Genomic DNA, 14,962 nt, shown 5'->3' with positions numbered 1-14,962 from the left:
ATTTAATTCTTAGAAAATATCAAATGAGAATACTAAATAAAATTGATTTATTTACACAAGACTTTTCGAATAAATTTTGATAAGTTTTTATTTAAATTTTAATATGAAAATATATTTTCAATTTAGACTATTTAAATTTTAACAAAATGCTCAAATAAGTTAGAGTTAATTCTATTTGAAGAAGACTTATTATTAGCATTATATATTTTAAAAAATCAAAACATTTTCTAAAAATCCTAAGAAATAACTTTTATTTTTATTATTAATAATTAATTATTTACAATTAAAACATAAAAATATTAGAATAAAAAGGTTTGGTCATTTGGGGATAATATAGTAATATTTAATATGGCTTTTACTATCATTTAGAAGCTATATCAAAGCTTGAAGCTTCATGTCTTCTCTGTGGCATATTTCGTGAATTGTTATTGGTTTGTTAACATATTTTTCAAATTTCGAATATTAACTAAAACCAGGCACTTTGTTTGGTAATTAATATAGATATGTTTCACATTCACATATAATTCTATTTTACAAAAGATGAACTATTTCACCATCATGCTTTAAAAAGTTTGTATCTTTAAGTTACTACCATGTAATAGGAAACTAGAATTTTGCAATTATGTTTTCAATATCTTGATCCTAGCTTTTGAATTTATCTTTATATTTAGATCCAAGTTGAACAAGAGTTTGAAAATTATATTTAAATTTTGGGTTTAAAACATAAATGCATGAAGACTCAAGCTTATTAACAATAGTTACATTTTCTTGCCATTTAAATAAGTGATTCACATATAACTCTATTTCTTTCATTGAAAAATGTCCTTACTTTGCTAGCTATTCAAAACTTAATTAATTAAAACAGAATTAGAAATAAATTCTTTTTATTTATTGTTGAGATTTTTCATGAAAGATTAAATATTATTTTAAAATAAATTTAATCGTATTACCTTTTAGAAGGATTTTACATGTCAATAAATTCTTTGAATCTTTGGGAACAATCTTTGTCTTTATCTAGTGATTATTTACTGTTAAAATATATAAAATAAATCTACTTAGTCATTAATAAATATTCTACCAAACTTTTCTTGAGATTATTAAAGTTTAATAAGGTTTTATTTTAATATGAGGAATATTTTCTATTCTATATCCTTCAAGGTTCATTTAGAGCTGTTAAATTTTTGATAGAAAATGTATTTATTATTTGTATGCAAAGTAAATAATTTTACAATAGGAGATATATCTAATAGAGTTTTTTCTAAAGAATCATATAGTTTTTTGAAGCTTTTATATAAATCTAGCTATTCTATCAGTGTTTTTCTGTGTTCTTGTAGTTGAGCTATAGTCATTTATTTACTATGAACTAATTATTAAAAAACTTAAAAAGATAATTACCAGCTATGTCATCTTAAATTTAAACTTGATTTTTATTCCCATCATCTCTGTTTTTATAAATTGAAACATTTTTCTGTTCAGATTAGCTTTTGCAGATTTAAATGAAATCTTCATTGCTTTTATAAAGATTGTAAAGCATTTTCCCTAGAATGTTTTTTCTCTTTTCTTCTAGCTCTATCGCTCTTGCTAGAATAATAATTGTAGATTATTATAAAAGACCACATAATTTTATATTATATGTAATATTTACTAAAAAAGCATAGCACTTTCTTATAGAATTTTATATAATTAGGAGAGATATCATTGCATATAATGACAATAGTAAATCCTTCTACTTGTATACTTTCGGAAGACTCTTTTAAGTCATCACTTTAATATATAAAAGTATATGAATTATTTTTTTAAAACTAAAGCATTAAAAATTGATTCACTCATTAAAGTAAAATAAACAAAATTGAATACAGCTATTCCTGCTAGGGAATCAAGGCTGAGCTACTTATATATACTTAATTTTCTATGATGAGTTCGTTTGATATTGAGCAATTTTTAGGAGAAAAGAAATTTTTCAAAAAATCTTCTTTAAATCCCTAAAAATCCTGCTTATCAATCATACCAACTATTTTAATAAAAGATAAAAGCTAGTTTTAGCGAATGTCATTGGATTAATTTCAATAGATTTAGTACTAAATTAGGTAGAGTCTAAAAAATTTTAAATCATAGTTTGTATGCATGATTGTAAATTTTGAAGTGAAAACTCTTTTTCTGCAATTTTTAAATGATTTTAAACTTAAGTTGAGTCGGGATAAACAAACGAAATATTTTTGCCATTTTTAGGGCAATCAGTCACCAAGAATATGCACTTAATATTTTTTTTATTCATTTCTTTTCCAGACATATTTTCACTAAGATATACTTGTAAAATTTAGAAAATTTAAAAAAGGCAGAAATAGAAGAAAAGAATAATAAAAGAAAGTTAATTAAATTATTTAGCTTGATTAACTTACATAAATAAATATTAAATTTATTTTTTAGGTATGAGATATTTATTTGTAAATATTTTTGAATGTTAATAAAATTTTAAGCAAGTATTTATTTAATCTTAATCAAGACATTTATTTCATTTTCGTTTTATAAATGTCAGAATTAATATGATAGGATTTGTAATTTAAATCTAAATGTTATTTATGTAAATTAAAATATCTTTAAAAATATCGTATTATCTTTAGTTTAGCATCCGAATATTACATATTAAGATCCTTTTTGAGAGATTAGAGTGATTTAATTTGAATCAATTTAATTAAATTTTTATCTAAAACTTCATTCGAATCAAAAACCTAATCGAAAAAAATGAATTGAGTTTAACTATATTTTAGTCTCTGAAAATCTTATTTTAATTACTGTTTTAATATAAAGTAATAACATGGTTACAACTAAACTTATATACTTGTTAAGCTACTGCAATAGAGTTAAAAATGTGTTTTAAATCATAAGGATAGCTTTTAAATTTAAAATTGAGTAAGCATAAATAAAATGGAATTTTTTTATTATTCATAAATATTTGGAGAAATATTATCCACAATTATTAATGATTAAATGTTTTTCTACAAATTAAATGAAATTTATATTGTGTCAATTGATAAATCAATAGAAATAATTTACAGTTTTGTAATATACAGTATGTTAAGTTAATAAGTTATTGAAATATAAATATAATTTTATTAGTTAGTATTGATTAAAATTTTGTTAATTTTTTAAATTATTTTATTATTTGAAAAGTATTTTTTTTTTAGTAGATAAATAGACAGAAAATTAAAATTCTTTTTACGATTTTAATTTTCAAATCAAGCTAATCTCAAAATGTGTTTTTATTTTAAACTTTCGTATAACATGAAAGTCAAAGCGTTTGCAGGAAGAGATCTGCCGACTTCTACTTTGATGCCTGAGAAGAGGCCGGATAATCCTTATTTTTGATAAGTTTATTAAACCAAAGAGTAGAATGAAATATTTTCCATTCCAGTTTGAATTTTAGTCATCAAAACAGTATTTGGGTAGCTAACAATCAAAGAGATTAACTTTGACACTGAGCTTGCTATTAGAATATTTTAAGTTGTACTATCTTAATAAGATGAATTTAATGTATCTTTTAATGTTTCATAAAGTGGGAAGTACACAGCGAGGTGAATTAATCCTAGGAAACTTGTTCCGAGACCTCTATAATAACCTCTTAATCCGTCTTTATAATAAATTTCAGAAGCATTTTAAAATAAACCTTTGTTAGAAGTTTATATTCTTGTTTTAAGTAACCAAAGAGGGTTGGTAATTGTATTACATACTACGCCAGTAGCTACTGAAGCGCCTATATTAGATAAAATATTATTCTCGCAGTGACTTTTCATAAAGTTTTTAGCCTTTGAATATAATGAGAGGTAGAGTGAGACAGAGAGAGGAGTTGTTGTGGCTGACATTGCCAAACCTCTATAAAACCCTTTTACTCCCTCAGTTTTATATATATTTGAAAGAAGTTATGGAAGTGGTTGATTATTCAAGTTGAGTTTAGTCCTAGCTACATCGAATGGAGCGAAAATAACGACAGAAGCTAGAGAAGCGACAAGGGAAGCGTGGAAATCTTGCATTTTGAATAGGTGAATCTTGATATTTTTGTAGTGAATTTGTTTTATTAATTAAGAAGAGTTATTAATAGTACTAAAAAGATAATTTTATAATTATGCAAGCTGATAAATACAGTTGTTAATTATTTCTTTTTGCTCTATTTTTTTTATTTTTTTTAATTTAATTATAAACCAAGTCACTATTTGCATTCTAAAATATAAATATTATTCACTTTTAATAAATCTTCAATCAAATGATTTACTCATTATGAAAAATTAATTTTGATAAAATTCTTTTCTATTTTTTTTAGGCGCGCTGAATTGAATTCTGATATCTTTAATACAGTCCTAATACAATACCGCTCTTAGTATTAAAAAAAACAATTAAAATTCATACAGTACTTTGAAATAAAGCAATTAAAGACTATTTTACATAACCAAATTCTTCTCTTATTTTTCTGTATATATTCTATGATATAATCTTGGATATAAATGCATTTTTTTTTTTTGCATTCTTTTTCAACTAGTAACCAATTATTTTAATTTAAGCGAATTGCTGCTAGATAAATAAATTTTTTCATTATGTTAATAAACTGATGCTTTTTAAAAATATTGTATAATAATTGTTCATAATTATTTAAATAAAATACTCTCAATTGTTATATAAACAATTTTTTTTAAATTGAGAAATAATTTAAAATACAAAAAATTTATATCAAATTTTTATTTTTTATTATTTGTTCTAAATTTTTAGAAAATTATTAATTACACAACCATTAAAGATAGTTAAAAGAAAATGTCTATTCCAATTGATATCAATAGTAACTCTTTTTCTTTCGAAATTCTTTCCTAAATTTGTAAAACCTTATGTTATTTTTTTTGATATAACAAAATGCTAGCTCGTTAATACATATTTATAGGATTATCACCCACCTTTTATTTACCAATCTAATTTTAAACAATTAATTAACAGATTACCGTTCAAATAAGTCATTTATTATAGCTTTAAAAAATTTATGACGCAACCAAGTTCAGTCCATTTGTTCCTTTTGACTTTCTAAGAAGCAGAAGCTAGCCCTTTCCTTTTCTATTATTTTCTTCCTAAAACAATATGGAATTATCAAAAATCTTAGCTAGTTTTTTTAAAAAATTAAAATTAAATTCTTCATATTTAGATATTTCTTTCTTGAGTGGTCATTTTTTTAAATGAAAAAATTAAAAAAGAAAGAAACTAATTTGAGAAAAAAAGAATTTTTAAGTGACTCTAATTTTATTTTAGTTAAGTCATTTTTTATGAATTACATCAACATTTGTTTTTTACATCATAAACCAATAAATATCGTTCATAAATTTTGTTACATTTAGATTAAATATTATCTTTCATCAATTTTATTATTTAAATTTATAATTTTTTATATTTTTGGGATTGTTAGTTAGTGGTTTATTTAATAAAATTTGCTTTCTTTATGTAAATATTTAATTTTACTTACACTGATTTTAAAAATTTTTATTATCATTATAATTTTAATGAATATTTTATGAAAATGAATAAATTTGAAAATAATTTTTCAATTTAAAATTTTTTGAAAAGAAAGATGTAAACAATTTTTAATAATATTTTTAAATTATAATTCAAATAAATCATATTTTTTCAGTAAATTATTATAGAAAATAGTTTTTAAAGCAGTAATTAAATATAAATTTATTTCAAAGTAATATTAAATTACAAGAAAGATTAAATACTTACTTTTAATATTTAATAATTATTTTAATTTACTCATTTTAAAAAAACTAAAATACAATTTTTGTCCAAATTAAACTTTGAATTTTAACAGAAAATTTATTAAAAAATTCAATTTAAAAGAATAAATATTTAAAATTAATAACTAAAAATAAGAAAATACTCAGCTTAGCATTCTTATGTAATACGAAACAAAAAAAATCATAACTTTTAATAACTATTGACTCAATTTTAAATTTAGTTTTTAAAGCTATTGCAATTTTAACCAATAAAAAATGAAAATTTATACTAATTTAATTAAACTAAGGAATAAATAAAAACAAATTAAAAATGGTGCTTTTGTAAAAAAGATTTAGGTGAATTAATTTTATTTAGATGTGCTCTTATATTAAAAAGCTGCTTTAATAATTTGAATTTTTATATAAAAAAGTAAATTTCCTAACTAATAAAAATTGTATTTAAGAATTACTATAAGCAGGAATTTAATTTGATACTCTTATTGTATTATCAGGTTATTTTTTAGAAAATATTTAATCATATATTAATATTATTTAGTTAAAAACAAAAGAGATTTTTTTGATTATTTTTTTAATGAAAAATTCAATAGATTAATTTTAGCATACATAATTAAACTTATTTAATCTAATTTTTAATAAATGATTTTAATTTTCAAATAAAAATTATTAGCTCTCATTTTGTTTTTTGTTTTTTCCAAAACTCTCTTAATAAATGAATATGTTCATAATATAAAATTATTAAGTGCCTTGATAAAATTTAAATAATTGTTTATTTATTTTAACAGAGGGATAATTTATGGAAAGAAGGGAAAGGTTATATTTTGAATTATATTTTATGTTATTAGCAGGTATTTGATTATTTTATATCATAACAAAATTAATAAAATAAATAATTAAGTAATGGATTAATTTAGTTAGTATCACTGAAAGGTAGAATTTATCATTCATTTTAATGTTTAACTCAAAACTCATTTGATTGTAACTACATACAAAATTAAATACATTATTTTATCATTTCTTTTATGTTTATAAATTTTTATCTAAAGATTATTTAATATATAAAAAATCAGGGACTAAATCCATAACGGGATTAACCATTTCTTAAATTAAATTTGTAAACCAATCGTCTAGGAAATTCTACTTTATTATGCTTTAAAATAATTCTTGGAGCTATTCTTCGTTCAATTTTTTTTTATATTCATTGCCTTACAGTAAAAATTTACCTAAAATCTTTACAGTTTATTTTCCTTCTTTTTTTAAATCTCCTTCAAGTTCTGTTTCAAATAAGAAGGCAGGGAAAAAGCTAAGCAATTTTAGTAATCTTTTTGGAAGTTACTTTTTGGTTCCATCCTCTTTTTCAATTATTATATTTAATTCGTTTTTAGAGACTCTAATAGGAGTCATATCAGTTACGATGTCTTTTTGTTCTTCTTCCTCTTCGTTGTGATTTAAACTTTCTATTTTTAGCTTTGCAGGTCTCATTGCAGCTCTACCACCATTTTCATTCTTTTAATCTTATTATTAATTTTAATTGTTATTAGCTTGAGGGAATTCTTCTTCTTCCTTCACTTCTTACAAAATGACATTGCTTTTTTAAGGATTTGATTCATCATCCTGATCAAAGGAACCAAACTTTTATAATAAGCTACCATCTGCCATTGAGTTTCTTAATCCACCTCTTATTTTAAGAGGACTAGCAAAGAAACTTAAATCATCAGTTTAATTTTCTTCAAGAATGATAAACAGATCTACTAATTCTTAAGCAAGCTTATATAGAGATTGCTTTTGTGCTTCATCCTTTTGTTTGCAAATTGTATACATACTAATTTGATTTTGTATTTTCTACTAAATATCATCGAAATTAAAAGGGATGTTATCAATATCTTTAACACTTGTAATTTTATTTAAGTTATGGAATCCTTTTGCTAATTTTCCTCCAAATTTTAGTGGAGTTTCCATTTCTTTATCTTTGTTTGTAACATTAGTGCTTACAGAATTAGCAGTCTGATCTAAATTAGCTGCAGAAGAAACTTTATTAGCTTCTTTTTAGGCATCTGGGAAAAAAAATTTATGAAGAAGAGCGTCTGTTGCAGATGGTCTTTTTAAAGGATTGGGCTCGAGTAGCTTACCAAGTAAATCTATAGCATCTTTATTAAGCTAATTAATTATTTTAAATTTAAAATAATTGAAAGCTAATCAATTTATTAATATTTATTTGTTTAATTTTATTTTATGATACCTCATCGTATTTTGGTCCTCTCAAATCTATTTTGCACTCCTTATTGCTTTGTAATACTTATGAAAACTTTTTACCAGGGAAAACTGATCTTCCAGTTAATCTTTTTATTTATATTTGGATATTAAATTAGTTACATCTTTTTTTTATTTGAAATAACTTACAAAATGTGAAAAACAACTCCAATACTGAATAAATCGCATTTTTCTGTATATCTATGCTTTTCTGATTCGTTTGCCAAAATTTCAGGGGCAACATAACCAGGTGTACCTACGTGAACATAAATATAATTAGGATCATTTATGAATTAAGCCAATCCAAAATCAATAATTTTAAGATTCGAAAGAGATGAAGAATCGCTATTTGCAAACATTATATTTTAGGGCTTTAAATCTCTATGCATGATACCTAAGCTATGAACATATTCAATACCTTTTATAAGCTATTTTAAGATATGTCTAACTACCTAATATCCAAATTAAGGATTTTGGAATTTAGTGAGCTCTCCCTATAAACTTTTTTCTGAATCTAGTAATTCAGTCAATATGTAATATCCATTATTATCCTCATAAGTTGCAATCAATTTTATGCAATTAGGGTGATCTATCATTCTTAAAATTTTAAGTTCATTGAAAAGAGCAGCCTTTGTTATAAAGCAGTAATTTTTATTTAATATAAATAAATATAATATTTTAATAACTCAAAATTCATTCTTTATGAAATAAAAATATAATTTTGCCTTTAAAAAAGTTAGTTTTTAAGTTTTGTTTATTAATTTATTTATTTATGCTAAGATTTTTTATATTCTAACCTAATAAAGTATTTGTGAAATCAAATATAAAGTAGATTGGTTTAGAATAGAACTAGCAGAAGCATAGAATTATTTACAATCATTTTTTTAATAAGCAATTTTAACTAAAAAGAAATGAAGAATTATAACTTACTTAGGCATCCTCAATGGTTGCTAGCTTCATTTTATGAAGATATTTAACAGCATATAATTAATTATTATCTTTTCTTCTAACTTTATACACCTTTTTTATGAAGTTAAAGTTTAATTTTTAGAAGTAAATATTTGTTATTTTCAAATTTTGCATATAACAAATCCTTAATTCAAAAGTAAGTTTGTAAAATATACCTTTGCATATTTGCCTTTTCCAATTTTTTTCTAAATTTCAAATTCGTCCAAGAATTTGATTTAAAATAGCTATTTGCAGAAATAATCTCTCAAAGTAGTCATAACGACAACATCTCCAAAATATTCTATCTTTACATCTGTATCAGTAATTAATTTAAACCCTAAAATCTTTTTTTCAAAAGGTTCCTTTATCTTTTTTGCATCGTAAATCCAAGCTACTTGCCAGTCAGGCTTCAAGTTAATTATTTTATCAGGTTTTTTTTAATATGGTTCCTTTTTATATTAAATTAGTAAATTGCATTTAAGCATAAAACGAATTTGTTTATTCTTAACAAAAATACTTAAATACAAACACTTAAAACTCTCAAAAAATTAAATTTAAATGAGAAAATTATTTCTATATTCTTATAAATTGCAATTAAAATCAATTAAACATTTTACTTTAGCAACGACTATACTATTTTTTGTGCAATACACATAACGAGTTGATTATCCTAAAAACCCTTTTTTGGTGAGTCTAACCTCAAAAAGACATTAACTATAATCAAATACGCCATTCTTAGTAGTTATCTACTAAGAAGCTTCTTCCTTTTTTATATTTTTTTTACTCATTGTCTATCACAATACTTAAGCTTGGTAGAGTTCTATGCGAAGCTTTTTATTGTTTTGACTAATAGCTAGCTGTCTGTATTGATTGAATTTATACAATTTATTAATGAAGATAAGATAATTAAACTAAACACTTTTGATTAACTATCAATATTATTTTCTTTTTAATAATTATTTTGTTTTTTATTGAAAAAGGTCAATAAAGAAATATATTTAATTAATTTGATTTTACTTTGTAAAGATAGAATTCACTCATAATTTTTATTTACAGTCAATTAATACACAATCGTATTCATTATACAAATAGTTATTCTATTTAAGCATTAAAATACATCTTTTAGCTTAAATACAAAATTTCAAAAATTTATATTTTAAAATCCTATGTCTGCTATTTTATTTTGCTATTTAGCTAACAAATATTCGCTGAGTTAATAAATAAAATAAATAAATAAATAAATAAACATCTAACTAATTTATTATTTTTTAATTAGTAAATTGAGAAAGTTATTTTAAAAGGATAATTTTATTAAATTACATTCTAAACACCAATAAAATTAAAAAAATTAGTTCGCCTTTTTTATTAAACCATCAATTTGAATAACAATAAATGTAATATTAAAATAACATATGATTTATGTCAATATTAATTGATATATTATTTCTTTTGTAGCTCAGAACCATTTGTTTAATTTAATTGTATGATTTAATAGCCATGACAAATATATGAATTTACATTTTAATATAAGAAAATGTTAGTTTACATTTATGAATTATCTCTTAAAAGAGCTGTTTTGTTATTTTGCAAATGTTTATTATTAAATATAACAATTAATTTAAATTACTGTTGTAATAATTAATATAAATAAACTAATTCTTTATCTTAATCATTTTATAAAATTATATAGAAATTAATGGTCACTTAAATAATTAAAAGTAAAATTATTAGTATTTTTTTAGTACTGATACAATTATTTTTAGGACTTTTTTAATACTATAGAATAATAAACATGAGGTTATATTTTGTGCTTTTGGTTCATTAGTTAATTAGTTTTGATATTTTATTATATAGAGCAATAATTTCTTAGTAATTATTAAATTGTTTGCATTAATCACTTTGCAATAGTTCTTTAGATTATTTTATATAATTAAATGCTTCTTCTTTTAAATCTACATTTAAAGCAAACTAAGCTATGTTATATAAAACATATGATAGTTCCTCCTGCTCTATAAGCTGGGTATTTTAAGAAAAAATCTCTAAACAACTCTTTGCCATTTCAAAAGCTATTTTATGGTTATTTTACTGAGAAAGTGTTTATGCTATATTTTATTATATTTTTGCAACTTGAATACTTTTCTCTCCATATTGATCTTTCAGTATTTTAAGAGCAAAGTAACTAGATCTCAAACTTTCTTCATAATTTTTAATCTTATAATTCAGTGTACCGTTATTTTCCAGATATTAAGCTAGTATTAAATCATCAACATTATTTTCCTCTACCAATTTAATCAGCCTTTTATTTACTTCTAAAGATTATAAAATTTTCTTTTCATTAAGATAGAGTATTTAAAGATTTTCTAGAATTGATTTTAGCTCTTTGAAATTTTGTGTGCCATACTTCTGCTCAATCAAAGTAAGAGCTTCCTCTGCATATTTAATTGATTCAGAAAACTTGCCTTAGGATGAAAAAATACTGCACATTTAAGTTAGAAGTTTTATGTACTTAGTCTGCTCTGTTAATTTAAATTCTTTTTGATACTTTTCGTACGCTCTTTTCAGATATTCTAATGCCTAGTCTAAGTCATTTTTTTAGAAGTACATTTATGAAATACTCTATAAGATGCTACAATTTCTAATATCTATATTATTTTATTGCTTTGAATTATTTATTTCTTAAATATTCTTTGCTCCTGTTTAATCAAGCTACTCAAAACTTTATTATGAAAACATATTTGCTATTTTTTAGGGAGTGTTATTTACAATAATTTCATCATTTTTGTTGTTATTTATGTAGCTTGTTATTGATTTATAGCTTAAGTTAATAGCTTTATCCTTACTTTTTTAATTATAATCTAAGCTCTTCTAATAGTATTCTATTGCATTATCGAATTCTTTTAATGATGAATAAATTTATGCAATCTGATAACAAATTAAACCCTTGTCGATTAAACTCGAAACGTTACTGGTATTAACAAAAACCTTATCATTTTCTTTTTAGATATGATTTTCTTCTAAATTGAACCTTGATATTGTAGGAGATATAGCAGAAGATGCTTCTTTTTGATTTACCAATTAATGTTCTTTCTGAGATTTCTCTTCTTCCTGTTCTTAAAAGGTAAGAGCTAAGTTGTATTTTGTAATGGATTCTCTATATTTTCCTAGTTTACTAAGGTTTAAAGCTTACAGTTCATAAAGCTTTATAAACTATTTAGAGAAAGTTCTATGAAAGTCCATTTCTAAAACATTATAGTAGTTAAGAGTGCACTGATGGTTTCCATATAATTGTAAAAACTTCCCTATTTCAATAAGAATAGCTAGCTATTCTTCAGGATTCAGGTACTTAACTTCCCTTTAATCCAGCCTTATAAAGTTTAATGCTATAAATTCAATTACTTCAAAAAGTTTAGCTGATTCTTAACAAACAATTAGGTGTTTCTTGGAATAAATTGTATAAAAAATTCTCATAAATATTACAGATAAGATATTTTATTGCTTTTCTGATATTTTAAATTCCAAATCGCTTTCAGAATTAAAGTGTTTTAGCACTTGGAATCTTACATTTGGCTTATTAGTTGCGTATTTATTATTTTGGTTTTCATTATTTTGTTTTTGAGAAGTTAAATTTTGGTTAGAAATTTATTATTAATTTTGGTTGTTGTTATTATTGTTGTTGTTGCTGTTAAAATAATAAGAGCTATTATTGTTATTAATATTATTATTTGTCAAGCTCCAGCTATGTCTAAAATTTGTAGGGGTCGTGACAGAGTGGGTATTTTAAGCTAAAACTCTTATTTATTAATTATTTTAGTTTTAAAATTATCTATTTAAATAATCTTGAATAGCAAATAGAATTAACCATTCTTCAGGTAACTCTTTCTTTTAGTGAGTTTTAAATTGTTCTTTTTTCTTTTTTTAAATAACTTATTGAAATTCTTTTAAAGTAATAATCATTTGATCAACTAAAACTTCAAAATTCATGTCATCTTTTATTCTATGAAATTATACCTTTTATAAATTTATTTTCCATTAATAATAAACTAAATTAAGTATTTAAATTATAAAAGAAGAAATTTATATTTGTGGTTTAACTTGATAATTTAGATTTTATGATCAAACTAGACCTAATTATAATTAGTCCATTCATTTATTCATTCAATTTATCATATGAAAAAAAAAATCAAAATTAAATAAAGCTGAATAAGCCAAGTTAATTACTTATGAGTTCAAATTAAAACATTGAAAAAAAATGATAATAAATCTAAACCTAGTTAAGGGAAGTTTCGTTTAAATGTGATCTAATTAATCCAGAAATATTGTATTCGCTTTTTGAAACTTTATCCTAAAATATAGCACTGACAGTTTAAATTCCTTGGCTCATTTTCATATGATTTATTTATTAAAAATCTCGATTTACTCCTGCAGTTACTTCTTTGTCATACGGATAAGAGTTTATATTCAATTCAAGTTCATTCGTATTCTAATAATTAGAAATAAACAATTTCTTCAAATAAATAATTAATCATTTTATTAATATACAGAATCTTTATTAAGGATAGATGAAGTTCCTAAGTTAATTTCTAACTATTTTTACTTAAAAAAAACTTTTCATTTAAATTATATTGCATTTATTGATAATAAAAACTATACATCAACTTAACTACAGCATTTCCCTCCCATAATTTGGTAGGGTAGAGTTCACTAATTTTACTTGATCTGTCTCAATCTTTCTTTTTCATAAATTAATGAAAATGCTTAAATTTTATTTATGATAGTTTTCTTTCTACCTTTATTTAATTTCCTAACCTCAAATGTTAAATATAGCTTTTGTTTTTAATATGTTTTTTGATATTACTTAATCAGTAATAAATAATAGATTCACTATTAAATTATTAAATTAGCAATTTATTAAATCTAAAAATTAATTAATTAATAAAATTTAAATTGTACATAGATTTTTTTACTAAAATAAATCTTAATAATTATTAATTTCTATAATATAAAAATAATTTTTAAAACATTTGCTAAATAATTATAAGAAAATATTAAATCCTTTCTAAAATATTATTTATATATCAAAAATCGATAAATAAATGAAGAAATTCAAATGAATAATATGTGTTTTCAACTTTTAAATGGATTTTAAATTTATTTTATTAAAGGATATTTTTTGAGACTTAAAATTGAAACTAAAATATAAGTTAAACTTTAATTTGTTTATTTAATTTTAAAATATATTATAAATAAAGAATGAAAAAGGAAGAAGTTTGTTTTAAAAATTGTTTAATAATACTTTATGAAATGATTAAATATTTCTTAATCAAATATGTAATTTATAACAAAAATAATGTTTAAATATTATTTAAGCATCAAGAATGAATATACAAATGAAGAAATAAATATGTGATAAAATAAGTTCTTAATAAAGACAAAAAAAAGGCATTATATTAAATTATTGATCCGGTTTGTATTTGTTATTCTACATTAAAAGCATTTTAAAAATATCAACATGAATTATTAGAAGTTCAACATTATGATTGATCATAATTACTAAAAGCAACATAATGAGTAATATAGATTAGCCATAAAAAATATATAATGGCTAATATCTCTTTTTTCAATCTTAAAATTAATCATAATTATAAAAAAATAACAACTTTACAATTTATTTTATTCTTTAATTTATTTTTTATATTTTAAAATTTATTATGAATTTATAAAATTATAAATTCTTATAAATATTTTTAAAATACTTGAAAAATAATCTAATATTTCTTAACTATTTGAAATAATTTTTAACAAAAAAAATAATATTTTAATTTCAAAATAAATTTAATTTTTTTAAGTAAAATAAAAAAACTTTTGCTAATAAATTCATTTAATTTAATATTTAGTTTACTTGAATAAAATTTATTTTATATAAAAGTATTTACAAAAATTATAAAATTTTAAATGATAAGTAATTGAATAAAATAAAATAAATAATATGATTAAATGTAATT

At 21.6% G+C, this 14,962-nt stretch overlaps 4 protein-coding genes across 4 annotated transcripts; all 4 read right to left on the bottom strand. All coding sequences in view use genetic code 6, as the record gives it.

Moving 5' to 3' along the window:
- Window positions 1–318: 318 nt before the first annotated feature.
- On the bottom strand, window positions 319–2,290 carry TTHERM_00474580 (hypothetical protein; the record flags this gene model as incomplete). Its single annotated transcript, XM_001023942.2, has 8 exons — window positions 319–847; window positions 951–1,028; window positions 1,079–1,170; window positions 1,230–1,339; window positions 1,396–1,581; window positions 1,646–1,764; window positions 1,858–2,011; window positions 2,080–2,290. 8 exons carry the CDS (start codon window positions 2,288–2,290, stop codon window positions 319–321), a joined length of 1,479 nt encoding a protein of 492 aa, XP_001023942.2.
- A 946-nt stretch (window positions 2,291–3,236) lies between these two features.
- On the bottom strand, window positions 3,237–4,028 carry TTHERM_00474570 (carrier protein; the record flags this gene model as incomplete). Its single annotated transcript, XM_001023941.2, has 1 exon — window positions 3,237–4,028. The coding sequence occupies one exon, from the start codon at window positions 4,026–4,028 to the stop codon at window positions 3,237–3,239; it is 792 nt and encodes a 263-aa protein (XP_001023941.2).
- A 2,745-nt stretch (window positions 4,029–6,773) lies between these two features.
- Window positions 6,774–9,748, bottom strand: TTHERM_00474550 (Serine/Threonine kinase domain protein; the record flags this gene model as incomplete). The annotated part of the gene is made up of 6 exons (XM_001023939.3): window positions 6,774–7,919; window positions 8,002–8,101; window positions 8,163–8,641; window positions 8,943–9,032; window positions 9,137–9,409; window positions 9,578–9,748. 6 exons carry the CDS (start codon window positions 9,746–9,748, stop codon window positions 6,774–6,776), a joined length of 2,259 nt encoding a protein of 752 aa, XP_001023939.2.
- Window positions 9,749–10,778: 1,030 nt separating this feature from the next.
- Window positions 10,779–13,640, bottom strand: TTHERM_00474540 (tetratricopeptide repeat protein; the record flags this gene model as incomplete). The annotated part of the gene is made up of 4 exons (XM_001023938.2): window positions 10,779–12,968; window positions 13,228–13,440; window positions 13,500–13,553; window positions 13,611–13,640. The coding sequence occupies 4 exons, from the start codon at window positions 13,638–13,640 to the stop codon at window positions 10,779–10,781; spliced, it is 2,487 nt and encodes an 828-aa protein (XP_001023938.2).
- Between the last annotated feature and the right edge of the window lie 1,322 nt (window positions 13,641–14,962).

The sequence above is a fragment of the Tetrahymena thermophila genome (assembly GCF_000189635.1).
Source record: "Tetrahymena thermophila SB210 genomic scaffold scf_8254403, whole genome shotgun sequence".
Classification (NCBI taxonomy): Eukaryota; Ciliophora; class Oligohymenophorea; order Hymenostomatida; family Tetrahymenidae; genus Tetrahymena; species Tetrahymena thermophila.
The sequence above is the reverse complement of the archived record's forward strand: the minus strand, read 5'-3'. Positions and strand labels throughout refer to the sequence as shown.